At 40.8% G+C, this 26,315-nt stretch overlaps 1 protein-coding gene across 6 annotated transcripts in view; it reads right to left on the bottom strand.

Annotated features, from left to right (window-relative positions):
* Positions 1-2,187: 2,187 nt before the first annotated feature.
* UNC5C (unc-5 netrin receptor C) overlaps positions 2,188-26,315 on the bottom strand; it is a 534,770-nt gene continuing 510,642 nt past the window's right edge. For all 6 annotated transcript variants that reach the window (XM_068232277.1, XM_068232283.1, XM_068232291.1 and 3 more), the window contains 6 exons: positions 26,023-26,191; positions 19,073-19,306; positions 14,630-14,779; positions 8,674-8,838; positions 4,650-4,831; positions 2,188-3,203 (listed from right to left, as the gene is read on the bottom strand). In XM_068232277.1, coding sequence (XP_068088378.1) covers positions 3,044-3,203; positions 4,650-4,831; positions 8,674-8,838; positions 14,630-14,779; positions 19,073-19,306; positions 26,023-26,191 — 1,060 coding nt within the window. In that variant the 3' untranslated portion in view covers positions 2,188-3,043. The remainder of the gene's footprint in view (positions 3,204-4,649; positions 4,832-8,673; positions 8,839-14,629; positions 14,780-19,072; positions 19,307-26,022; positions 26,192-26,315) is intronic.

Genomic DNA, 26,315 nt, shown 5'->3' with positions numbered 1-26,315 from the left:
AATCCCTTGAGAAAAAGTATACGATGGTTCACTCTAGTATGCATAAAGAAAAAAAGGAACTAGCCTTTGAACATAAGCATTTGATTAGTTCTGGCATTTGACTCGTGTTCAGTTTTTTTTCTTTCTTTTCACAAATTTCCGTTAACTTAAACCACAAGATGACTTACGAAGCAAGTAATATCATAGTGTGAGGTGCAGCGAACCACAGTAACAAATCAGAATTATTCCCCACCAGCCTAATCTAATGGATTTGTTAAAGAAGAACTCCTCCTACTTCCATTTGGCAGCTTGGAGGTGAGTTTTGATATGCTTGCTATACACATCTTGGCTGAAGAGACAGTGGAACAACTGCTACACATATCCACATCATACTTCTGCTTTGTGGCTTCTGGATCGACCATTGACTGTGGACATCAGAAGTCATGAGATTGAAATAACACTGCAAACATGAAAGTTTTGCAGACATGTTCATCCACCAGAAGAGTTTCCTCAGTCAAGAAGACTTATGGACAACAACCAGTCAGGTATGTTCACCAAGCATATATGCACTCTTCCCACGCTGCTAAAAGCTTAAGCTAGAGGATAGGGTTCTCTTTTAACTGAGATATGACTGAATGCTTAGGGGGCTACTGCCTCTAATTGATGATGCTAACCTATCTCCTTACTGATTTTACTCCTACAATAAGATCTCACAAGATATCATCTGCTTATTTGTTCACATGTAGCTTGTGTGCACAGAAACCTGTCTGCAGCCTAAAGCAGGCCATAAGCCTAGAAATTTTAATTCAGTATTTCAATCAATTGTTCTGAACAGATGTATTAACAATCTGTTGTAAAACTCAAATTTCTAACATATTATACAACCAAAAGAGGGGATCACTTCAGTTACAAATGTTAAGCTGAAACATATAGTGCAAATAATAGATAAAAATAGGGCACCAATCTACCAAGTCAGTAATTTATTGTACTAATGACAGCACATCATCCAGAAAAGAAAGAGTTAAACAGGGGTCAGCCTGAAAGCTGTTTTGCGGTCTCTACTGCTTCTCCAGAGGCCACAAAAAGAAACGCTCTTTGTGGCCTCTGGAGCAGTGGTAGAGACCATGCTTTTTATGTGCTGTCATTAGTGCAATAAATTGATGACTTGGTGGTTTGGTGCCCTGCTTTTCTTTTTTCTCTTGGATTGGATATTGCTGAATCACACACCACCTTACAGCCACTAGTGACCTCAGTGCATTTGATGCCAATCTCCCCTTCTGTGCCTACAATCATAAGAACATAGTTCTCCTTGTATGAACAACTTTAAGCTTACAGTGTGCACACATCAGCTTACTTACAGATCACAAATCTGGTCCTGAAGCTCAGCCATCCTTCACATATCCTGCCTAAACAACAGAGGATGGTGGAACAACTGAGGAATGAATCTGAGGGCACATTTAGCAAGATGGTCACATACTGACACATTTCTAGACTGATCTTAGAAATAGGAGATAAGTGAAATATCAAACAGAAAAGCATGTATTTCTTAGTTATTTGATCATTAATGACAAAGATATGATACAAATGTTGATTGGGGGTTAAAATATATATATTTTTTTTAGATGGCCAAGCTAATTATTGTCAGTCCATAAAATTATTGGTGTACTATTTAGTTGTTATAGATTGCCCAGCAACCTTCTGTTTTAAGAAGGCAAAATTCATTTTAGTTGTTTAGCCAACTTTTACTATAGCAGATTTGACGATTCTGAAAACTGACCTTTATAACAATCTGTCCATGTGTGTCCATCACTGGAGCTAATGTAGACAGAGGTGATTCTACACAAGGGAAGGAGTTCTGGAGGAACAGTACAGAAAGGGCTCACGGCAGACATGTTACATGTAAACAAACAGGCAGCTGCTTACTTGTGAAATCTTGATACGGTAGCTAAACAATAATGTAGTATATTTGTTTAATTTATTTAGGGCTGCATTGAAACCTTTCTGGGCTGAACATGTTACAAGCAAGATATCCGCTCCAAAAGCCACTGAAGGAATCTAAGTGTTATTTTCTGTCCCGACGCGTAGTAATCTTATACACACATATGCATGAGATTGTCCTGTCCAACTTTCTTTTAATACTCAAAGTGAAAAAAAAGAAGCATGTAATAAGCAAACATGACATGCAAACAAAAACATTACACAATCGGAAAGTAAAATGGCATGAATAATGAAAAAAAAATCCTATAAATAGCTATGGTAGACAATATTTCCCACATGGCACCTGAAAGTCTACCAGATAAATATATTTATATATATAAAATAAAAATAAAAAAAAGACAATTGTCAGTACTCATAGGTGTTTTTATGAAATGAAGCTATGTACTTGTTCCCTTTTTTTCCAGATCACAATGGTTATGTCATCATTTAAAACGGCACTTGCCAACTGAGTTGGTAGCATCTTAGTATGTAAACCAAGACAGTCATATTTCCCAGTGATTATGCCACACCGTGCTTCAGAAAGAGAACTGGGTGGGTAAAATCAGGACAGGTCTGAATTGCGTGGCATGATGCAGTCATCAGTGCAATTAATCTGAGTTCCACTGAAAATAAAATACTGTATTTTCCCTAAAAAAATTACCCTGGACTGGCACAGAAATTCCACTCAGATGGCTTGCACAAAATACATTAATAGTCATGGGACATTATTCATAACCCCCGTCCATTTGCGGATGTAAACAATGTCCATTGGAGCTGGGATTGTATAGAAGGTTTATCCATGTATCTGGATAGCAATACATTTTCGTTTCCTAGGAAACTGTAAAATCCTATACCAAGCCACACACTGAATGAGCATCAGGTTGGTTTATATTTGAGACACAGCTTTGCATGTTTTTTTTTGTCTTTTCTTTTTCTGCTAATATACATGAAGTTTTATATCAAAGTTTTTTTTATATAAGTAGTAAAACTCATTGGTCAGTATTTCATTTCAGCATGTTCTTTTTTTCTCACTTGGTAATGATGCCTTTCTGACTAGCTCCTCCATCTTGATATTTTGTAAATAGTATTAGTATTCTGTGGTGAGAGAGACCACTGTCTCATGTCTGCCCATCTCTTCTAAGACTGCCGCCAGCGTGCTGAGGTTGCCGTCTGGGTAGTTCTGCGCTTCCCACAGGTCTAGGATCACTCCAGTTGGACTGGGCTTAGTAGCAAAATAATTGAGATACCTGTACCAATTACAGAGAAAACATAAGCTACGTGCAATTATAAAGTAATCCCCAAGGCTGCAGTGATAAACTGGCAATATTAAACAACAAACATCCTATTTATGCTGGAAATCCACTGGGCATATGTTCAGTAATAAATACAGTATCATTACACAGCAGTTTTTCTCTCCTAATTCATCTTTTTTTCTACCTCATTTCTCTAGTAAGTTTTCCTAGCTTAAAGTGACCCTGTAGCGAGAGGGATACGGAGGCTGCCATATTTATTTCCTTTGATACAATGTCAATTGATCATCAGTCCTGCTGACCCACTGCCCCCTTTCGCATTATGCACATTGCATTGTGGTAACACTGTGCATTAGACGTGCGGTGCAACTATACAGTGAAACATATAGTACAATGAAAGTATGCTTCACTGGCACTGCAAGCACGTATGTTGCCTGGTTGATGTACAGCTATGCGTTATTGTATCGGAACCTGCTACACCGCACTCAATGTGAAAGCCTTGTAAGAATATAATTGCATTGTGTTGCAATGGGATGATATTATTCATTGTGACTTAACGCAATGGACACAATGCGAAAGGACTCCAATACTAGGCCACACACCTGAAACAGGGAGGCAGGATAAATAAATGACTGGTTACTTGCCCCCTGATCAGTCATCTTTTGGCGCACAGGCTTCCAGGCCTCCTTCAGCAATGTTCCTAGAAAACTCATTCTGCACCCTGTCCCTTTACATCCTGACCAATATGATAATGCTGAGCTAAGCAGCTATAGCCCTATCTAACGGGGCTGCTATTAACTCCTTCAGATGCATTACTTCAGCTCATTAGATTTTCAGCTGCAGATGCCTTTACTGATGCTGAAAATCAGTAGTGTAGGAATAGGAGATATGCTAAAAGTATTAAGCTAAATACTCACCTGACGACCCAGGAAGATGGAACCCAGCGACGTCCATCTATGACAAGTGCTCTCCGATCCATCCTCCTGTGGGCGGGTACCCGTAATGACACATTGGGGGCATGAACAGGAAGTCGAGGGATAGCGGTACTTTGCACAGAGTCATCGGGGATCTTAAAGATCCGATTTGCCATGACGGTCGTTGTCGCCGGTCATCACCAAACATTGTTTGTGTAATCGCGTATCTGCACCCATGTCACAAAGATCGCAGAAACTATCATTCCCCGCTCAAAAAAAAATTGCCGGACGTTGGTAAAATCACGTATTGGATGTGGGTCTTTAAAGGCAAATGATCAGCAGGACAGCCAGGAAATTAGCATTGTTTAAAAGCAAATAAATATGTCAGCCTACATATCCCTCTCCTTCAGGTTTTTAAAGATAATATCTGGAGTGTTCATTTAACCCATGAGAGCATACCGGCTTGCATGACATATTTCATTACATTGCTATGAAAAGCTGTGATTGATGTATTGAGTTACAAGCTGACCTGTCTAAGTTGAGTTTGTGAGCCAGCATTCTCCAGTCATGCCCCCGGGTCTGAGGAGCATCCAGGCTGCTGCAAAGCTTCTGTCGGATTGTTAGAGGAATGCTGAAAGCACTTGGTCCTATGATAGTAGTGATGGTACTTGCTGAATCCATGAGAGGATAATCAATAATACAGCTTGGTTCCTGCACAAAGAACAAACAAGTCATTTACGATGAAGGCAATTCTGTTTATGGACTGGTGCACATAGCTTGTTTTAACTTTATTAGTTTTCTGGCATTAAATTCCAATACTTTCCCCTCTGCCAGCATCATATTTCTCGACTCATGAACTGAACTAAAATATTTATGACACACTTGCTATTAAGCTGTACATGTATTCATGTTTCTGGATCCTTGCCGTGTGCCTGGAACACTGACCTCCTTCAATTACACGAAGCCTAACTTGCTGCAGGGGTTAAATCGTACTGCTGCATGTAAACAAAATAGGAAATACACTTGCTTCATTTCAAAAGCATCATCATGAACCCGCAATATAACACAAAGCACTGACCTATTTTTTAGCGCTAATTACAAGAACTTTTCCAAAGGCTAATAAATACATGTTAAAAAAGACTAGTATTTTAATTTGCATAGTTCACAAACTAATTTGTGCCTGCGTGACCGACTATAGAACTGCAGAGGGAATAGCAGCAAATAAAATGTAGTCATGAAAAATAAATTGGCAAAAATATTTCATTTGGTAAGGTGTATATGGTATATCACTTTTATACAGAAAAAAATGATGTGACCCATATGTACATAAAAATTATTATTATTTTGGATCTATATAGTGCCGACATCTTCCACAGCGCTTTACATAGTACTCCCTACCATAGTCATATGTCCATTGTAGTCTAGCACCATTTTTTTTAGAGGATTGAAAATTAGGGCTTATTTCTATTGGGAGCTCTGACCATTTCTGCTTTGTAGCCGCAGCCAAAATCACTAGTCGCGCCATGCACCACTTAGGGATTCAGCTGTGTGCTGCAGAAATCTGCAGTATGCCATCCAGATCCACACCGAAGTGTGATCAGGACAGCAAGCCCCTACAGAGATAGTTAACATTTCCATGTGCAGGTCGCAAGTGTGGAAACAGGACCTAAACTTATCTGTATGTGTTTGGGATGTGAGGGAAAAATGGAGTCCCTGGAGAAAACCCGTGCAGACATGGGGAGAACATAAAAAGTCCTTGCAGATGTTGCCCTGGCTGAGACTTGAGCCAGGGATCCAGTGCTGCTAGGCAAGTGTGCTAACCACTATGCCACCGTGCTGTATAACAAAACTATAGGTAAAAGAAGGTCATTTTGCCACCGAGAAGAATAAGCACCAATGCCTACATTTTTTCATTTTGAAGCCCTTATCCATTACCCAAATATTCACAGACTTATGGAATTAGGGTCAGAGGAAATTTATGGTAGGATTTAGGATAGGGGTAGGTTCAGATTAGTGCTGGATTTTTGGGTACAGTGACTTATGTTCTAGGAAGACCAAATTGTACATGGTTATAGTTATCATGGTAGGCTAGCAGTAGTTTGGAAGAAGCAGTAAGTTATCAATGGTGATGAGCGAAAATGCCGATATTCTTTTCGCATTAATTTTCATGAAAATAAATGTTAAATTTGATTTTTGAGTGAAAATGCCATCGAAAATATGTTTTTCACAATTTATTGCGGTAAAAATATTGATTTTTGCACAGTAAACATTTTCACTGTAAAAATAGAGGGTTTTTTTGTGTTTTTGGGCTTTTCTTGAATTATTACGGTAAAACATAGATTTTTGCATTTTCACAAAAATACAAGCTATTTTTGTAAAAAAAAAAAAAACTCTAGCATTTAAAATTAGCATTTCCAATGTGAAAATGACTTTGGTGAAAATTTGCAAGCAACTCTGGTTATCAACTGTTGAAGGGGCTACGATTGGGGTTAGGTTATTGTTTCACATTTTTTGATAATATACAGGCTTTTAGGCATGAGAGGCGTGGGTTTGAAAGTGGACGAGATCAGTGAAAGGGTACTGAGGAGAAGTTGGGTAAAGGACAGGGGTTTAGGTTAGTCTTAAGGTAAGTAGATGGTTAGGGCCAGTAAGAAGAGGTAAGTTTAAACAAAACAAAACAGGGTTAGTTTTTAAACTTCTGTGTCCTGCAGCAAACCCCCTGTGTGTCAGAGTAACAGTGGGCAACAAATTCAGTAACAAAGAAGGCTGTTAAATTTTATGTTGTCCATGTGTATTCATATAGTAATCATAGAATGTACCAGAATTACTTACTGATAACGCCACAAGTTGAATTATAAAGTATTGCCTGGATTACAGCCAAGTTGAATGACTACTTGCAGTGACTAGACAAAAACAATGCTGAGAATGTTTAAGATTGCTATACTTCTGGAAGATTTAACAAGGGAGGATTAAGAAGTCTAGTTATAGGCAAGAGACTAATGCTAGGAATACACCATGAGTTTTTCAGCAGATAGATGGTTCGATAGATAATTTCTGACAAATCCGATCTGATTTCAATTGTTAATCTGATAAATTTTCTCATAGAATCGGAAAAGTGATCAGAAAATTGATTGGAAAGTAAATCTGCCAAAAAACTCATTGTGCATTCCCAGCAGAAGTATAACTGTAGCAGGCAATGCAGCTGGTATGGGGTTTAACCATTTTAATCATAAGGGAGTAGTTTATAGTGTACTGCATCATAAACTGTGCTCCAAGCGCTGTACCTGTACTAAATAATTCTCTGAAGATGGCCCAGACAAACAAAGCAGTTTAGATTAAAAAAAAAAAAAAAAAAAAAAAGTTACTGAACATAAACAACTTTGCTTTATTGACATTTCAGCTACAGCCAGAGGATTTCCCTTTGAGAGCTGGGATATCAGCGAAACAGCAAGTCAAACTGAATGAATTTCTCTAATTGGTTTTCTGAATGGTCAGTTATAGGGCAGAGAAAATGCATTCAACATGTGCTGCTGACTCACAGCTAGTTTCTGTGTCAGAGTTCACCTTTAGCTACAGGCTTCCCTTGAGAGTGTGGGGTTCTGCTTTGTGAAGAGAAAAGGTACAAGGTAAAAATGGCCGTAGAGCTCTGACAATGCAAAAGGCAAAGGACCAAGCTGGAGCCTATGCTAAGTGTAATAAACACGCATTTTGCTGTAGATAACAATATAAATAATCTGTGGCAATTTACTAAACCCTGGAAATGGAAGTAGCCTGATGGCAATATTATGTTCTAAGCAGAGCGATAAAGGGGATTTATTGGGGAATTCAAGTTCACAGGCTCCACGGAAGCAGTACCCCAGGTGTACTCTAACCTGGGTTTTGCCAGTGCCAAGCCTCGGCCCGGATTGCTCACTTGGTCCTGGATTGTACTAAAATTCAAAGAGGCGGCACACCACTGGCTGCAAAGACGTTTGTATTTGAGAACAGAAGCACTTCTGTTCTCAAATACAAGCATCTTTTCAGCCAGTGGTGTGCCGCCTCTCTTTGAATTTTGATGTATGGGGGAATGTAAAAAGTCACCCCAAAATACAATAAAAAGTAAGATATGGTAATTGTTATTAACACCGTGGATTGGTGTATTGCAATTCCACTGGTATGTTGGGCTGCAGGTAAGCTTGTGGACTTTCTTATTATTAAGTGCTGAGATTTTTTTTTACCTGATTTTGAGTCTTTGCAGCCTACCTTGGCTTTGATATATCGTGTCCTTTATCTCAGACTAATGGTAAAACATATAATGGAGCAGCAGCAAAGCAAAAATATAAACATATGTATTTTAAGTCTTCAAGTTCAGTACTTGAATCTCTGACAAGCAGATGTTAATAAAGAGGGATGAAACAAACTAAGACATTCTCTACAATTAAAATGGCATTAGTCATCTTAAAGCTGACTGAGGAGATATCGCTTTTTAGAGTAAGCCTTTTCCAGTGTTTATAAGTCTGGATTAACACTTCTAATTAGGTGACATTTGAGAGTCTGTCACATCAAGCACATACCTCTGATGCTATACAGTTTAGCTGGAAGATCTGGCCTTCCCCTTCTACCTGCCTCACACATAGCTTGCAAGATAAATCCACAGTGCTTAGACTGAAGCGTTCCAGAGTAAAGGTGCACTGAAGGTTCCTTTGGCATCCACTCCAGATCTGATAGAATGGAATTTCCTGCAAGACAATTACAGAAATAATTTATATTGGCTAACACATAACTGTTTCCACAAAAATAATGTTTACCTTACCATTTTTTTAGTGCTATAGCATGTTCACAGTAAAAGTGTTGCACTGCACTCCTCACAGCCCTTGCTCCCCTTTTAAAATTATAGTGTCACCCACAATGACAGTGCTGAAGTACTGAAACAAATTATTGTGAATGTCTTGTATTGTGGACTGACAGCCCCATTCATATACACAGTTGCCAAGCACTGCACACTATACACGGGAAGCAGTGGTGTTGAGCAGTGTAGTGACATATTTAAGTGAAATTACTCTTGCCTGACCCTGGTTATCCACTCCCCACCACCATTTTATCTCATCTATTATGCTGCTGCCTTTGACCAATCCTATAGCAGCCTTTTCCAGACCTAGCAGAAGACAGATTTAGGAGTGCTGCTGGCTCACAGATTACAACTTTCTGTGTGGAAGCTAGGGTGGAACACACAGATAGCGAAGGGGAGGATATCAGGGGTGGTAATAGGGATCCGTGTGAGGCCCATGGGCGTGGCATCTGTACTGACATGCAAGTCATATAATAAGCAATGCCATCAACTTTTCACTGAAAGAGTCAATAACATATTGAGGAGAAAGGAGGTAATTTTACTATTAGAGAGGGGGCTGCGAGAAAGGCACTGTGGGTGGGAGATTTGGCTATATTGTCCGAAGGCAGATATTATTACACTGAGGAAAAAACTGCACTGTTATGGTAGAGATTGCTATGGTGGAGTGACAGGTAACCACTGAAGAGGACCTGGCTACACTAGTGGGACCGGTCTTATTGCTAGTGGGACCAATGCTTTGTGGTTATACCTCAGATAGAGTGATAGAAAGTGGTGGAGGGGAGAAAGAGCAAAAGGATTCTAGGGCATTGGTGGGTGTGGGAGACAGCCCTATGAGAGAGATGGTGGGTGGAGTGACATGACTGAGGGAAGAGAGGAACTATGGAGGGAGAGGAAGATGATAGGGAGAGTGATATAGCAAGCAGAATTAGAGATAGTGGTGAGAAGAGGGAGATGGGAAGGGGGAGAGAGATAATAAGGATAAAGATCAGTGGTGCTGGGAGGGAGAATTGGGGGAGGGAGAGAGAGGGAAAAAGCAGGGACAGAGATAGAGAAATGGCAGGGATGGGGCAAAGCGAGTTAGTAATAACGGTTTAGTTCAGCATATTTCCTCTGTCGTATTGGTCCCGTCCATTATTCCAGGATATGGATTTTTATTTTTTATAATACAAGCTTGATACACTGCGATTGGATAATTCAAACGCTGACCACTGATTGGTGCTGGTATTGTATATAATGAGTGGTGGAAGGTTAATGCATATATTGCAGATTTGACAACTTGATAAAGAGCATGGTAGCTCGCAACAGCGGTCTGTCGTTGTTGTACTGCTGCTTATAACTGATGTGATTAATAAAGAGACAATTGTTTATATCGGTGGTGCCTGCTCCAAGTGGATTTTCTGAAGTGACAGCTCCAGTGGTGTGGAACGCTGCAAGCTTGGGCACATGCTTCTCTCCGTTTATGGGTGCTGATCCAAACCTCCCCTGTGTTTATAATACAAGCTCAATTGTATAGGAAAGTAAACTGGCTGCTGCGTGTGATTATCACTACTTGAATAACCTGCTTCCAACAAGCTCCTTTGCACTTCTATTGTTGCAGATTGTTATAGATACCTGAGTTTTAGTGGATATATACAGTATATATATATATATATATATATATATATATATATATATATATATATATATATATATATATATATATATATATAATATATACTAGCTGATGGCCCAGGTATGTATTTTGCTGGTGTTGGCTCTGCCCACTTTTTCTAACCCTAACACACAATTATTCAATGACCTAGTTTGTGAGCTTTGCAGTCTTTGGCTTCAATAATTTGCATTGAAATGAAACAAATCTGATTGGCTGTTTGTGGCTACACCCCCTTTTCTGAATTTGAACCCCAGTCACCCAATGACCAACTGTACCAGGTTTGAGGCTTGTGTCATTAACAGTGCAAGAATGGCAGCAATTAAATACTCCCCTTGAAAATCAATAGGTAAATTTTGATTGGCTTTTGTAGGCTCCACCTACTTTTCTGAATATTAATCCCAGTCACCCAGTGACCAACTGTGCAAAGTTTGAGAACCCTACCATTAGCAGTGTAAGAATGGCTGAAGTTTACATTTTCCCAGTAAAATTTGTATTTGTCTCCGCCCATTTTTTGGTTATGGGGATAAAAAGTATCCTTTATGTTATTCCAGGTAAAGTACAATGTGTCTGCCAAATTTCACTCAAATCCGTTCAGCCATTGTTGCGTGATTGAGTAACAAACATCCAAACTTTCACATCCTACCTAATAAAACCTAAGTGTCTCTGTGTCCCATGTCATTGTATGTGTTTTCTCTCTGCGCATGAGCAGGGACGCAGAGACACTGCAGGGGAGGACAGGACCAAGGGGCGGGTGTGTGCGTGCAGCAGACATATGCGTGCACGGCGGGTGAATGCGCGCTGACATGCGTCGGTGACAGATCTAGAGCCCGTTTTTAAATGGGCTTGGGTCACCTAGTTTATAATGTTAGTGAGATATATATGTATACCAAATCTAAACCAAAGCATTTTCTTTGTGGTTTCATCAATGGACTTGTTCTCTGCAAAGTTTGGATAAGGGGTTACTTTTTTCCATCTAATTGCTATTATTTTTTCCCCTTAATGTGGCCTTTAACAATATAATTCCGTAGACAATCGATTGTATTGGTTAGCAGAATTTCGGCAGTTAATCGTCACGACCGAAGGTTTACAAATGAAATGATTGATCATCCACAGGATTTTATCGTTAATGGCAACCTTTAGATAAAGCACTGCAGAAAATTTGTTTCTGAATGTTCCTTTCCTCGCCCACAGGCACTAACATGTGTAGGTGATACAATCATACAGGTTTATAGAAAGAATTTTGTTTGCATTTTCCGCTGCCTGACGTGTACAATTTCCTTAATGACCCATTGCTTGTCACCCTTCATGATGTGACTAAGTGTCATTTCTAAACTTAAAAAAAAAAAATGCTTACAGACAGAAAGTTTGCAGAATAGAATCTGTTAAATTTGGAAACAGATTTCCATGACAACAACCGTATTATGACACTTGTTAAATACAGTGCACGCTTAATCTTTTAAGAGACAATAAACTAAATAAGGAAAATTGGATGCAGTTTATTATTAATATTTCACTAGCCTGCTTTACAATATCAGGTTTAGCAGACATTCATTAGTACCAGTGTCAGCTCTTCATGAGGCCTGTTCTAGACTGTTAAAAAGAAAGTATTGCGAGGGATAATGATACACTCTGAACTACGGATGCAGAATCATTGGAAGACCTGTGAGGAAAGTTACTACTTCTTTGCAATATTTTCTCCTGTTCCCAACCCCAGAAATCTGGACGCCTGTACTACACAAGCCACTAAGTGGTAGACACAATGCCAATAAAAATACAACTTGTACTACAAGAGCCAGCTCTTGTTATTCACGAGGAGTCAGCTCCTCTGCAGTAGAGGCAATCTTTCCCGGCTTCCTTCAGTCTGTAATAGTTCAGCACATTACAAGCACAGTGTTCAGCTCTCCTGGGAGAGATGGGCTATGGAGTGAAACCTGGCTAATGGAAGCTGAAAGCACTGAAGAGAGGTTATTCAGCCTGCAGGCAATGGGAAGAAGTTGCTGAACCAGCAATCTATCCGATCCATACTGAGCTGCTCATAAAACGCTGCTGAAGTCTTGCCAAGGGTAACAGCCCTGGCCAGACCAGCAGAATTAGGAGACAAGACTATGCGAAGTAGTGAACAAAGTGGATGAGGGTGAGAAATACACAGGACTAGGATATATATTTCAACTTCAACACAAACCATTTGTTCACCCACAACTCCACACAAGCAGGATTATTTAGTATGAAGGAAACGGCAACGGTGGTATGGAAAAGGCAGAAGTTCTTGGCGGTCATTCACACTTCAGGCTTTTGTAGCCAGATGGATTTGTAGATTATTTCTGTTATGGTTACTATAGGAAATGATACCACATTATAATATTTTGCAAGTTCTTCATCAATAGCCTTCAAGAAGTGACACGGCCACCCAAGAATCCGGATTTAACCTACTTCCTTTGCTAACATGGCATGTGAGGTGTTCTAAAGAAAATATTCCTCAGTTACACGACGATAGGTTTGCCATGGAATTTTGGACTCCCAATGGGACCTCATGTTAATTGTGGCCTTGAGGGGAATGGTGGGCACCAGGGCTGCTCGCTTTACAGACTGTGGCTACAAATAGTAGGCATGAAAGCTGCAGTTTGTAAAGAAGGCAGCCCCGGAGCTTGCTATTTTATACGGTGCCCAAATTCCCCCCCATAGCCTATTAACATAAGCACCTATGGGGCATCCAAACTTTCGCTGTGGCCGATATTTTATGTGTATTGCAGCTTTATTGCAGCAAAGGCAGTGCAGATATCAGTGGGTTTATGGCTGGGGAAGAGAGTTAGGATTAGGCATAAGAGGAGTTGATTAGGATTAGGCATGCATGCAGGGTCGGTTAGGATTAGGGATGTTTGTGGGGCTAGTTAGGGTTAGGCATCAGTAAGGGGGTGTCAGTTAGGGTTAGGCATTGGTGGGTGGTTGGTTAGGGTAAGATATTCTACTAGTAACTATTTCCAGTGTTCAAATTTCCCCAGGGCCCTTCTTGCATTGATGGCTTAAGACTACCTGGGCTCCAGTCGAAATCCTTTTCTTAGTGAGGAAACAAACAGCAATAGCAAACTGGTAGAGGTCCTAATCTTTCTCAGTTCTATCCAACAGTTAATAAAAAAGAGTTGTTGCTGGAGTTGGCCTCTAATTTTAACTGTCTTGTTAATATAATAAAATATTTTAATAATTAAATTAATTCAAACTTTACTTGTTTGGTAGTGGATGATTGGTGTCAGGACACCTTCTGGGGAATAGGCACAGGAAACAAAAGCCTTTTTGAGCCCAGCACTCTCTAGGAAATGTCATTTTATCCCAGTAGCTGGCCAAGTCTTTTTAGGTCTAATTATATGTTTTCATTTATTTATCTGTTCATCATGACAGCACACCTTTCTGGCAATCTCTTTTAATCCAAATTGTCCATAGTAATATGGGCAGAAAATTGTGTGCATATATATAGTTATTAAATTAAAGGAAGTTTTTATTATATTATTACATTAAGGTGGAAAACTGAAGTTCCCCCCCCCACCTTTTTTAAACAATGTTTCATAATTTTCCATATGTTTGAAAAATCATGTTTTGATTATCTATATACCTCTGGCTGATAAACGCCAGCAGCTCTGTAAGACAAGGGTAAATACTCCTAATACAATATGTACAATATTTATTTATAATATTTCATCTGTAATAATATATATGAAATGAAACACTGGATACAATGCTATCGCTGATTACAATCTGATGCTGTAAATGTATGTATATCTTTAATACTAGTATACTTAGGAGTCTCATGTTTACTAATATAGGCACTGCTATTGGCCTGAGGAAGCTGGCTCAGACCCGTGAAACGCGTTGCCTGTGCTACCAATAAAAATCTTTTGTCCCTACAAAGATTTGTCGTCCTTGAGGTAAGCAACCTCAAACCTTTCTCGGTTTTAAACTGCTTTTAAACGCTTTTATATACCACCAGGGCGCCTCTTTAAACCATTTAGTGTTTACTTGTTTGGAGTGGAAAACTTACCTGATATTTAGCTACCAATTTACTCTTCCAGATTGAGTGAGGGATGTCGTGGATAGACAGGCGGAGGTTGTGGGTGCTCCCCTTGAAGTGAAGAGTTTTAGGCTCATCCAGTAACTGTCCTCCAACCTTCCTTTCCTGTTGTAACACTTCCTGTGATCACAAATGAAAATATGATATGGCCGATTTAAAAGCTACACAAACACTAATCACAAGTGCAGGATGGAGCTACAGAAATTGTGTGATCACCAAATAAAGCCTGTTTATTTTGAATTCAGTGCCTAAAATTGTGTCGTAGGCATCTTTACTCTGATACATGATGTGTTCATTCCCAGGATAAAACTAAATGTCTCAATAGATGTTATTGATAAATTAAAGGACATCTGACCTGGGATGAATATGGAGGCTGTCAGTTTTGTTTCCTTTTAGGCTAGGTCCACACTAGGTCTGTGACAGATCGGATCCGTTTGAAACAGATCCGGTTTGTTTTTGTTTTTTTCCCCTCCGTTTTTACTTTTTGTGCAATGTTGGTGCATAAGTTTCCAGTCCATGGAAACGTATGCCCAGGAGGAGGCCGCCATGCTGGAGGGTGATAGCAGCCAGGACGGGGGTGACAGCGGTCGGCGGGGAAGGGGGACCCCCCCCTCCCGCCTGACCGTTGTCACCCCCGTCCTGGCTGCTATCACCCTCCAGCATAACGGCCCCCTCTCCCCCCTCCCCAAGGCCGTGGCACAGAAACGGTTCCGTTTCTGTGTCAAAATTTGCCTGTGTGTAAATCCGTTTTCCCATTGCCTGCCACTACCGCGGCGTGTATCAGGGTCCAGATCCGTTGCGTGAAAATGCAGCAGATCCGGACCTTCCGTTCAGGTTTTGAAAACGGGTCCCTGCAAATGCAGACGGATCTGTCTTTTTCTTGAGTGAAGGCTGCTATTTTTAACATTAGTATCTGCGCTCTGTTTTTAATCAGGGCTGAAAAACGGAGCCACGGATACGTTTACGGACCTAGTGTGGACTAGGCCTAAAACAATGAACATTTCCTGGATGTCCTGTTTGATCCTCTGCATCTGGAAGTCCTGTTTGATCCTCTGCATCTAATAATTATAGCCATAGACCCTGAACAAGCATGCAGATCACAAGTTTGACTTACGTTAGATCGATTAAATCCGGCACTCGATTGATAGTGTGGTCGATTTTGCATTGATAACTAACCAAAATTGATCACACTATCGATCGAGTCCAGATCGGACATGTCGGATTTAATCGATCCAATTGAATTCGATCCAATAGAATTTGATCGATTGCACATGGAATTGTATCGTGTAGATGGGGCTTTAGATAGATCCCTCTCTGAATCTGATCATAGAGGGATCTATGCCTACCCACACACTGCACACCAATTTCCAATAGATTTTAGTATGAAATCTCTTGCAAATCTTCCTGCTGCAGCCCGCAAAGTGTACATTTGTTTCTTTTTGCTACCTTTATGCTTTACAAAAGCACTCTCTGTCATGCACCTATACAAAGATGCCGGCCAGCCTTTCTACTCATGTGCTCACTGTGCTGGACTGTACCGCAGCCTTTCAGGGAATGCTTTAAAAAAAAGAAGTAACCTTGAGAATATCTTGAGAATCCTCATGATAAGATGAACTATTCCAAACACTGACCGTAAGAGGTTCAGTTCTGTCGAACTATAATGTCTACTGTAAGTGACTGCTACACAGGAAGTAAGTAAATTGTATGCGTACATTTGTATTTTACATTTTACTTTTTTCGTTATAGTGGTGTTTTAAGTCATTTAGAGCACACTTAGGTATAAGTACACTAACACTTTAAGCCATTTTATAGAAATGTCTTAAAATAAGTGGTTTCAGCGTCAGAAGCAAACCATACTCAGCCACTGGAAACCATGATTTCAGGAAGAAAATGATAGCATTTATGATGCATTTCCAATGTGCTTATGAAACATTTGTGATGTGCTAAAAAGCAGTTGAAAAGCAGCTGAATAAGACATGCTGCGTTAACAAAAAATGTTACCGAAAATGAGGCCTGGAAAAAGCGTCAATAAACAAAAGCCAGCATCACAATATCCAATTTGCTAAGATAGAGATCTTAAAAACATGCTTCAGAAACCTGTTACAAACAATACATGGATACATGTGAACACAAGCTCTTATGTGTTTTTGTCTCGTCTCTAATATGCACAGCGTGGCTGCTCATGCTCATTAAAGCCATGCTGTGCATATTAGACAGTTCATTTATATACAGTTCATTTATACCTACTGGCCACCTTGCCTGTTGATTGCTGTTTGTAACCTAGTTACATTACATACATTCACCAACCCAGTGATTATGCTGGGTAACTGTTTACTTGTCCAACGGGTTTGACTACACAAAATGGATATCTGATGCATAGGAGAGGATTTTGTCAATACTGTATGTTACACTTTCTGATGATGTTTTTAACTGCCTCATGTCACGACTTTTGAACTTTAACTGTATGCCTCTGAAGAAGCGGCTCTTATATGAACCACGAAACCTGCGTCAGGCTAAGCACTGCACATCGACGTGACAGATGAATTTTTAATGATTTTGTCATACCAGATTTGTTTATTACTCCATGACTATAATTTAAAGTTTCGTTTTATATTTTTGCAATCTGTATTATTGATTGTGGACCTGAAAACACCAATTTTCTTGTTATACAGAAACTGGTGAAACTATTTACCATGAAAATAGGTATAAAGAGGAATTCTGGGGCAAACTGTGTACATATATATGCTGTAAGTCCATTGCTGGAATCTCAGCATGAGTTAGTTGTTATGATTCTAGTCCTTCTGTTTTTCAGTGATCAGCATAACTACAAGCAGACATCAGTCATTGGGATTCAGCAAATTTCAAAGTCACCACTAGTGATCTAATGGCCCGTACTCACGGGCTGCAAAAATCGCCTGTCGCCAGCACACGTGAGCGTGTGGGCGACAGGCCGGCAACAGCTTCTCTCCAGGTCCCTCCGCGTACTCACGCGGAAGAGGGACCAGCGGCGAGACGGAAGCTGTCGCCGACGTTCCTCCTCCCCCCACCGGAAGCTCCATAAACCTCAATGGAGGTTGCTGTCGCTAGTCCGCGTACTCACGCGGACTAGCGACAGTTGCGGCGGGGGGGCAGCGGCTACTGTCGCCATGCGATTGAAAGTTTCAATCGCCTGGCGACATGAGCGACGGGCGACAGTTCAGGGTGCGCGCGCGTGCGGCGGCCCATACTCACGGGCGACCTGTCGCCGCAACACGCGCGCGCCGCGTGTTGCGGCGACAAATGTCACTCGTGAGTATGGGCCATTAGGCATTAGTAGTCAGTAGAGGAGGCAGCATTAACCCTCAATAGTTCTGCTATAATGCCACAACATCATCGATATATTCCAAAAATGTTTATGTATGTGCAAGCATTATTTTTTTAATGTTTTAAATAGAAAATGATCAAATGAAGGACAGATGTGTGGAGAATCTACTAAGAGGCAGAGTTCTTCTTTAAGCCTTTTTAATCTGCCTATAGCGACCGGTGCTGGCAGTGTATGTTTACATCGTTTTTACAGGCATCCTGCTTCTATATATTTTTATTGTGATTTATAATGATCTTTTTCTCAATGGCAACCAATAAACCTGTAGATCATATAATACAATATTGTTTTATCAAGTGGAATGAATAACTTTATCTCATGCTATCAACATTTAAACTGCCAGAAATCAATCATATACATAAAGCACCCACCCGTGACCTCAGTAGAAAGTCTTAGGGCCAATCAATAGCAATCATCTCATTACCTTCCATCTCCATTTATGGCCTCCATAACTCATGTACCACATAAAAGAGGAACATTATCAACAGTAAACAATCACCTTTTAAAAAAGAGAACACTCTAAAAATCTACTTTTGAGCTGTCAAATGGAAACTATGTGAATAATAATCCCAATGCAAAAACAAATAAAAATAAATAAATCCCTATCAAATCTGCCTTTTTAGGTTTTGTCATAAATACCAGTAAATATATCTGTTTACTCATGTCAGGGACAATCACATTTTCTCTGCCAATCTTGAATATATCACCAGAAAAAGCAGGTCTACTGAACTGCTAACCAATGCCCTGCCCTCTGCTGCATGAACCAGTAACTGCAGGCGACCTGTTCTTGCTTATTGCAATTTCAGAAAAGTGGTGAAAGAGAGGTACTGGAATTCTCTTATGTAGTACTGGAATTCTAGGATGTCTTCTCTTCCTTCTCCCTCATTAGAATGCTCAGCCTTGAGTTTATAGTAGTCTCAGCTAAAATGAAATCAGGGTGGTCAAATATGTCCTCAAGAAGAGCCATTCATTAGGCCACAGCATCCACATTCCCGCAATTTTTGGAACTGTAACCTGTAAAGTAGTGTTCATTAGTGCTCTAGTGTGCCTACCTTGAGTGCATCCTGAGTATCATCTAAACAGTAAACCCGAATGTTGTACTCCAGAGAAGTACAGGTTGTTGGCCCAAATATAGCCAACTTGAGTCGTTTTGCTGATGATTTGCTAGTAGATTGTCCCACCAGTGCATAGGTGCTTAATGATTCTGTGAGGATGTGACATGCTTCTGAATTCATCTGGATGTAGCAAGGTGTGGTAAAATTCTCTTCCCCCACAACTACAACGTCCTGTAAAAAAAACATTATTATTAGTACATGCGCAGTAAGTATACAGCTTTGTGCATTTCTGTTATACAATTATTGGCACTGGTTATTGGGTTCATAAAGGAAATACAATTCCAATCATTCATTCTTACATTTCTTGTTTTCATTTTTTTTTTTTACTCTAAAAAGGGTCTGAAGACATGGTGTACTGCGGTGATATTCATGAGCAGCTTCACACTGAAGCTACAGTATATAAACAGAATTGTTGTCACCCAAAATGATTCTTACAGTTTTGGGAGCCAATCTAGCATGTGTTTAGGTGTCACCTTACATCCACACCTACCTCTCCAGTGATTTATCAAGCAGGGTAATACCAGGACACTGTAGTTCCTGCTGTGAGCTGTAGAAGTATTCCTCTTGCTCATTTTGAATATCCTGCTAGGAAGGGAACTGACCATCACTTCTGCACACTGAACATGGGGAAACCACCACCCAAAGCCAACATGAAAGATTGTTTTGATTGACAATTATCCTGTATCCAAAATGAATTACGGCAATAGTGGCACCCAGTGTATAATTTGGGCACCAGCCACAGCCAAAGCCAAAAGTAATGTGCAGGTTAGTGTTAGGTATGGGCTAGGAGAAGGATTACTGTTTGGAGTAGGCAGAGGGAAGGTTAGTGTTAGGATTAGGTGGTGTTGGTGGGGGGTTAGTGTGAGGTGTTGATTCGGTAAAGCTTTAGTAGAATATCAGCAGTTTTGCTGATATACTACTAGCAGCATCACCTGGAAGCCAAATGGGTAGCTTTAAAGTGAAACTGAAGTAAAATAGATAATCAGTTAAAACATTTAACTAATCCTTAAAGAAATCTCGGTTTAAAGCTGAACCAGCCTATAATTGCTGTTTTTTTCAGCTGCCACACAAAGTAATGATGACACATTGATGTTTATATCTCTATTCTTCTACCAGAAGTGTTTGTACAGCCACACGCAAGGGGGTTGATTCATTAAGCCGCGCTGCTATAGAAGCGCAGCTTAATGACAGCAGCGCGAGTTAATAATCTCCAACGAACGCAATGCTTCCATAGTGTGCGTTGGTAAATTACACTCTGCTCCAATAGTTTAATGAGCGTTTCATTAAACTTAACAATTGCTCCACTGAACCCGCCCCAAGCCCTGACGGGGCCAGTGGCTTTAAAGGATGAGATTCCTGCACTTTGATTGGCTCAACAGGCTGACTGTAGCAGTGCAGCTTAATGAATCAACCCCAAGTTTTGTTACCTAATTAGTTATCAGAGAGAACGTCCCCAACTGCAGAAACGATTTAATAAATCATACAGTTAAAAACATATAACCAAAAAGGGAACACTTGCAAATTATAATTAGCATTTACACTGTAAAAAAAAGTGTACATATTCACATCTCATCACATTAATTGTGACTTCAAGTGCACTTTTATTCGAAGAGTAAAAGTGTTATTGAAAAATATTGCCTAATCACTTTTATTTCTTTCTGGTTAGAAAGCCCTTGAGTTGTCTATGCAGAGATCCCCAAGCCCTCATTTCTTAGTGATAATAGAAATAGACCAATGTATTTGTTCCCGTGCGGGGCAATTTAGGCACGCACAATTGAAAAAGTTGTGCGCTAATTTAGCACAATGCTAAATAACAATATCAATAACAATGACAGTAAATAACAATTTAGGTGCAACATTAAATAACAATAACAATAACAAAAATGGCAAATAATTTAATTGCTGTAAATTCACCAATAGTCTACAACCTGGCTATAACCTAACCTCTCCCTACTCTCACACAGAACCCTCCCCTGGTGGTGCCTAACCCTTAACCTCCCCTGGTGGTGCCTAACCCTTTGACCCCCCCTGGTGGTGCCTAACCCTAAATCCCCCATGTGGTGGCTAACCTTAAGACACCCCAAATCCCTGCTAAGAATAATACGATAAATAACAATTTAATCACAGCTGCCCACTAAATAGCGTAACGGCTATAAATATTACAATAAATAACAATTATGCCCATTTTTGCCTACACTTTTATCAACTGCTCCTTTCTAGGGGCTCTGGGGGCAGCAATAATGATGCTGTGATTGGCTGATAATGGAAATTGTCTCATGGGCCACATGTTCTGGTGACACACAGTTGGTACTGAAAGGCCACATGTGACCCCTCGGCTGCAGGGTGGGCGTTAAGGTTCTACACAGTTATATAAAACTGCATGGATCTTTCAGGCAAAGTTGTTCGTTTCCTAATATAGTTGACAGCCACATAAGAAATGCAAAATAGAATTTTAGCCTGATATTAAAGTTTAAATAAAGAGTGCTAAAATGTAATTTTGAACTTGTGTCGCGTGTGACAGATTCACTTTAACAAAAACAATTTGTGCTAAGTGTTTCCCTGCAATATGAAATTCAGTCATCGCTGATACAGTAGCTCTTGTATGTTGCTTTCTCATTTTGGCGGAGCCATTGAATTCATCCATGAAATACGATGCAAGTTACAATGTACTCACAAGTCAATCAGTAACCACTACAAGAGCTGTACAGATTAAATTTAGCTTACAAGAAAGCATCAGGAAACAAGATGATATCCGCAAGTTGTAAGATCGGCACACATCTAATTCACTCCTAAATGTGCGGAGCAGACATGAAAACATTTCCTAAAAATCCATTATGTTTTGCATAAATGCACTTTAGAATATATAAAATGATTTTGCTTGAATCAACTCTGGCACTCAAACTGAAAAAAAAAAAAATCTCATATACACTCACAAAATAAAGAGGTGCTTTACTTAAAGGGGGACAAAACCCAAATAAAGAGATGAGTACACATACAGCAAAGTCATATAATTCCTTAAAATAAGATAATGCCAAGAATTCAGCTCCTGCTTACTTTTCCTAAAATTACACTAAATACTGTATTGCCAATGCCTCTAAAAAGCACAGAGGAGTCCTTTTGAAGGGCAGCTTGCATGGTAAAGATCTCTGCATCATTAACAGTTACTCTCCACCACAAACTGTATGTAATACATTCACCCACATAGTAAAGCATTTACCTCTGTGAACTCCAACCTAATCTGGTACAGGGACTTTAACCATCCTGGCGTTCTATTTAAATTGCCAGGGTGGCGGCGGCGGCACGTTTTTTTCCACGTCATTTTTTTTTATTCATGCTGCCAACTGAAAGTTGGCAGCATGAAAGCCCACTAGAGGGCGCACATGGTGCGCCTTTCTGATCGATTTTGATGATCACAAGTAACAAGAAATCCCACGGAAAACGGGATTTCTTGTTGGGGTTACCCCGTCGCCATGGCGACGATCGGGATGACGTCATGGACGTCAGCCGCCTAAGATCCAGCCCTTTGCGCTGCCCGAAAGTGTTTGGTCCGGGCAGCGCAGGGCTCTGGCGGGGGCCTCTTCCGCCGCTGCGTGCGGGCGATCACCGCTGAGCGGCTAGTGCTAGCTGCGTGTGGCGCAGTTTATTTCAAGTAGATCGGCCCAGCGGGGCCAGAGATATCAGCCTCGGCGGCTATGGACAAGCTGAGCTTGTCCATACCGCCAAGAAGGTTAATTTGACTTTAAATGACACATAAAATAAATCCTCAAGGACCCCGATAATCTTACGAAAACATAGAGAGCACAACTGCAAAATATTTAACGAGATGAGTTTTTTTATTGATGTATGGAGGGAGCTTTGGGCTCGATTAACAGTAATGCGCATTACCATAGCAATGGTCACGCCAGTTGAGTACTGCAAGCCGCTCTTATAGCATAAATCGTCGTACACAGTGGCGGTAGTAAGGGTAATATTGATGTGCATTGTCTGTACATGGCAATATTATGGCGATTTCATGCATCAACCCCCAATACCTCACACTAACCCTTCCCTACCTAAACCTAAAACATTTTAAATATTTTTCATGCTTGTATAACTCTTCTATTTCTATGCCTGGTATAAAAGACGTCGGCCGCTCCTGTGACGTCAGCCTCTGATGAGTCCGCACGGACGAAACGCGTAAGGCGGAGCCAGGAGCGTCTGACATCACAAGGAGCAGGCAACTACATCGCCGGAACCATCTAAACAATTGACAGAGACGCGGGGAGGCCACAGCGGGGACGGGACGCCGAATCCGCGGAGAGGGCAATACCGCTGGGCCAGAAAGCCTGAGATGCTTGTTACTCTACAGAATTACGTGAGTGCGCATTGAGCGCAGGATATTGTTGGTTTTAAAAAGGTTTTATGCTATGTTATTTTATATATTTTTTATGAGGATTGGATTAAAATCGATTGAAGTTGAAAACTAAATCAACAAGTGGCTGATTCTTAATAGAGATCTCGTTGGCGTATAAACAGCATACATCTGGTATATTGGAGATAGAAGAGGAGCGCTGTCATACATAATATTGATTTATTAGACTGTGGACTTTTGTGATAGCGAAGACTCGATATTTAAATTGGTTCATGTGGACATTGAACAACTGGTGGGCTGATGTGAAGTACAGTGGGCGCAGTTTTTCATGAAATGTACCACCCTTTTATTGGGGGCTGCAGGGGGCCCGAATAATTTCTAGTTACGCCCCTGCTTACAGCTGATTGCTTGTAGATATGATGACGTACAAACCAAGTTTCTATTTACATCTGGAGAAAAATGTAGGGTAATTTCCTGAATCGTATTTACGTTGAACATCACTCCATGGAAAATATCTGGACCGACAAAATGCTGTACAAACTGATGTCTAAGATACTGTGACATACTAATGCATTTTAGACAATCCAGATGCACTAACAAAGCTTTGCCACTATGTGGTGCCAGTGCCAAAAACATTATACATAGTATACACATTGTCTTCAGTGCCTTACAGAGCATCAAACAGCCCAGCAGAGGAAATCGTGCAACTAGCAGATCATTTTTTCTTACTGTAGGTGTGTAGCAGAAGGCTATTTTACTCTATGTGCTTCTCAATGATGCGACAAAAACAAAATTAAAGCAGTTCTAATTTAAACATAAGGATAAATAATAAGAAACCATCAAGTCCTATTATAACACTGCAGCTCAAAGTAACCTGTTCATCAGTGGACACATGCATTTTTCTGTCTGTACTAATTTAACAGTGATTAAGAAAATAAAACAGTACAGTACAAAATCACTGTAACTGTTATTTAGTTACTACGCTATATAACTGTGTGTATTCACTCACAGCTGCAGGTACTGACATAACATTGGCGTAGTATTCTTACTAATTATAGCTGTCCATAATAGATGTAAAATCCATCCACACTTTCTTTACAGGGAATGTGACTAAAGTGGAATTTAGAGGCTGTCATGTTTAATCCCTTTGCAGTTACCCAACAGTCATGCTAATCTTTTGGTTTCAATAATTCTGAGTTGCTTCTGCAACAAACATGCGGTGAAGCCAATCAATTATTAACTAGTTCAGTACCATAGGCTTACAACACCCCCCCCCCCCCCCTCCCTAGTGACCAGGCTATTTTTTTTCACAAATGAGTGCTCTGCAGCTTAAAAAGCTCACTGCAGAGCCATACTACTGAGCACACAAATGAATCCCCCCCCCTTTTCTGCCCACCAACAGAGCTTTCTGTTGGTGGGCTCTGATCCCTGGTGCCCTGTTTGTTTACTTTTTAAAATAAGTTTGTCTATATTCTTTTGACTATTCCCCTCCCTCCCCCCGCCAGCCAATCAGGGCAATCTTCTCTCATAGGCTATGAGAGGGGATCACAATCGGAGCCCCTCCAGGGGAAAGCCGAGTGACACGGCTGTCCCCAGTACAGCGCTGCTGTAGATCGCAGCGCTGTACAATGTAAATAGACGACACCGTTTAACAGTATCCTAGCAGCGATCGCCGCTGGTAGACTGATGACGGAGCGGAGAATGCATGTGCGCTCCCCTGTAAAACCCCGCCCCAGGACTTTATGGCCGTTGCTATTAGGCAGTCCTGGGGCTGCCACCTTCCCAATGCCTATAGGCATTAGGCGGTCAGGAAGTGGTTAAAGTGTACCTGAGACCAAAGAGGTCTCAGGTTTTATACTTACCTGGGTCTTCCTCCTGCCCTCTTGAGGCTGCTCGCTCCTCCCCCCCCTCCCTTATCGGTACTGTGGCCAAGTCATGCTTCGTTGCAGGCGCAGAATGCACTCAGCTGGCGGAAAGTGTATGAGTTTGGCATGTGGGTGGAAACTGGAGTGCCTGGAAAAAACCCACACAGACACATGGAGAACATACAAACTCCATGCAGATAGTATCGGGGACCCAGTGCTACAAGGCAAGAGTGCTAAGCACTACACCACTGTGCTGACCATTCACACCCAATATACTGGTACCAACAAATGGGAGTGTGAGGGAGGTTGTACACTTTCCCGGTGTGCAGGAAAATGGTGCACGTAGTATGTTGCTTTTTGTTCCACATGCAGGAATCACATTTCAATGCTAACAAGTCCATTGATCAACAAAGGCTGTCATCTGCATGCAGCAAAGTCATGTGCAATCTCCCTAAGTGTGAACCCTACCTGAAAAAAACCAAACAGCAATTGGATTGGTCACTCTGGGTTGCTGCAACATGCATTGCTTATAATATAATTCTAAAAGAGATTATGCTTGCATTGTCGGCTGTCCCACGGTTTGCACTTGTGGGCTTCTACTTTCACTGCAGCCACCAGAGAAGTGGACTCTGCATGTATGCCACATTACAGTACATAGTGGGCTCGCTTACCTCCCACTGGCCTTGTGGGGATTGCTCCGTCAGCTGGATCTTCCAGTCCTCTGTATCAGTCTCCGCACAGTGATGCATTGTGATTATGACTGGTCGAGTCATCAGTGCTCCAGGTGGCCCACAAGTGACTACTGGAGTGAGAAGTGTTTGACTGTCTTCTATTGGTGGCCTGTAACACATAATAAGACATTTAGAACTCAAGTATGAGTATTGTAATAATCACTGTTTACTGTGCATTTTATACATTTCTCACGCATAGATATACTCCACATATTCAAGGTCTCAGAACTGAA

Source organism: Hyperolius riggenbachi, chromosome 1 (assembly GCF_040937935.1).
Source record: "Hyperolius riggenbachi isolate aHypRig1 chromosome 1, aHypRig1.pri, whole genome shotgun sequence".
NCBI classification, from domain to species: Eukaryota; Metazoa; Chordata; class Amphibia; order Anura; family Hyperoliidae; genus Hyperolius; species Hyperolius riggenbachi.
The sequence above is the reverse complement of the archived record's forward strand: the minus strand, read 5'-3'. Positions and strand labels throughout refer to the sequence as shown.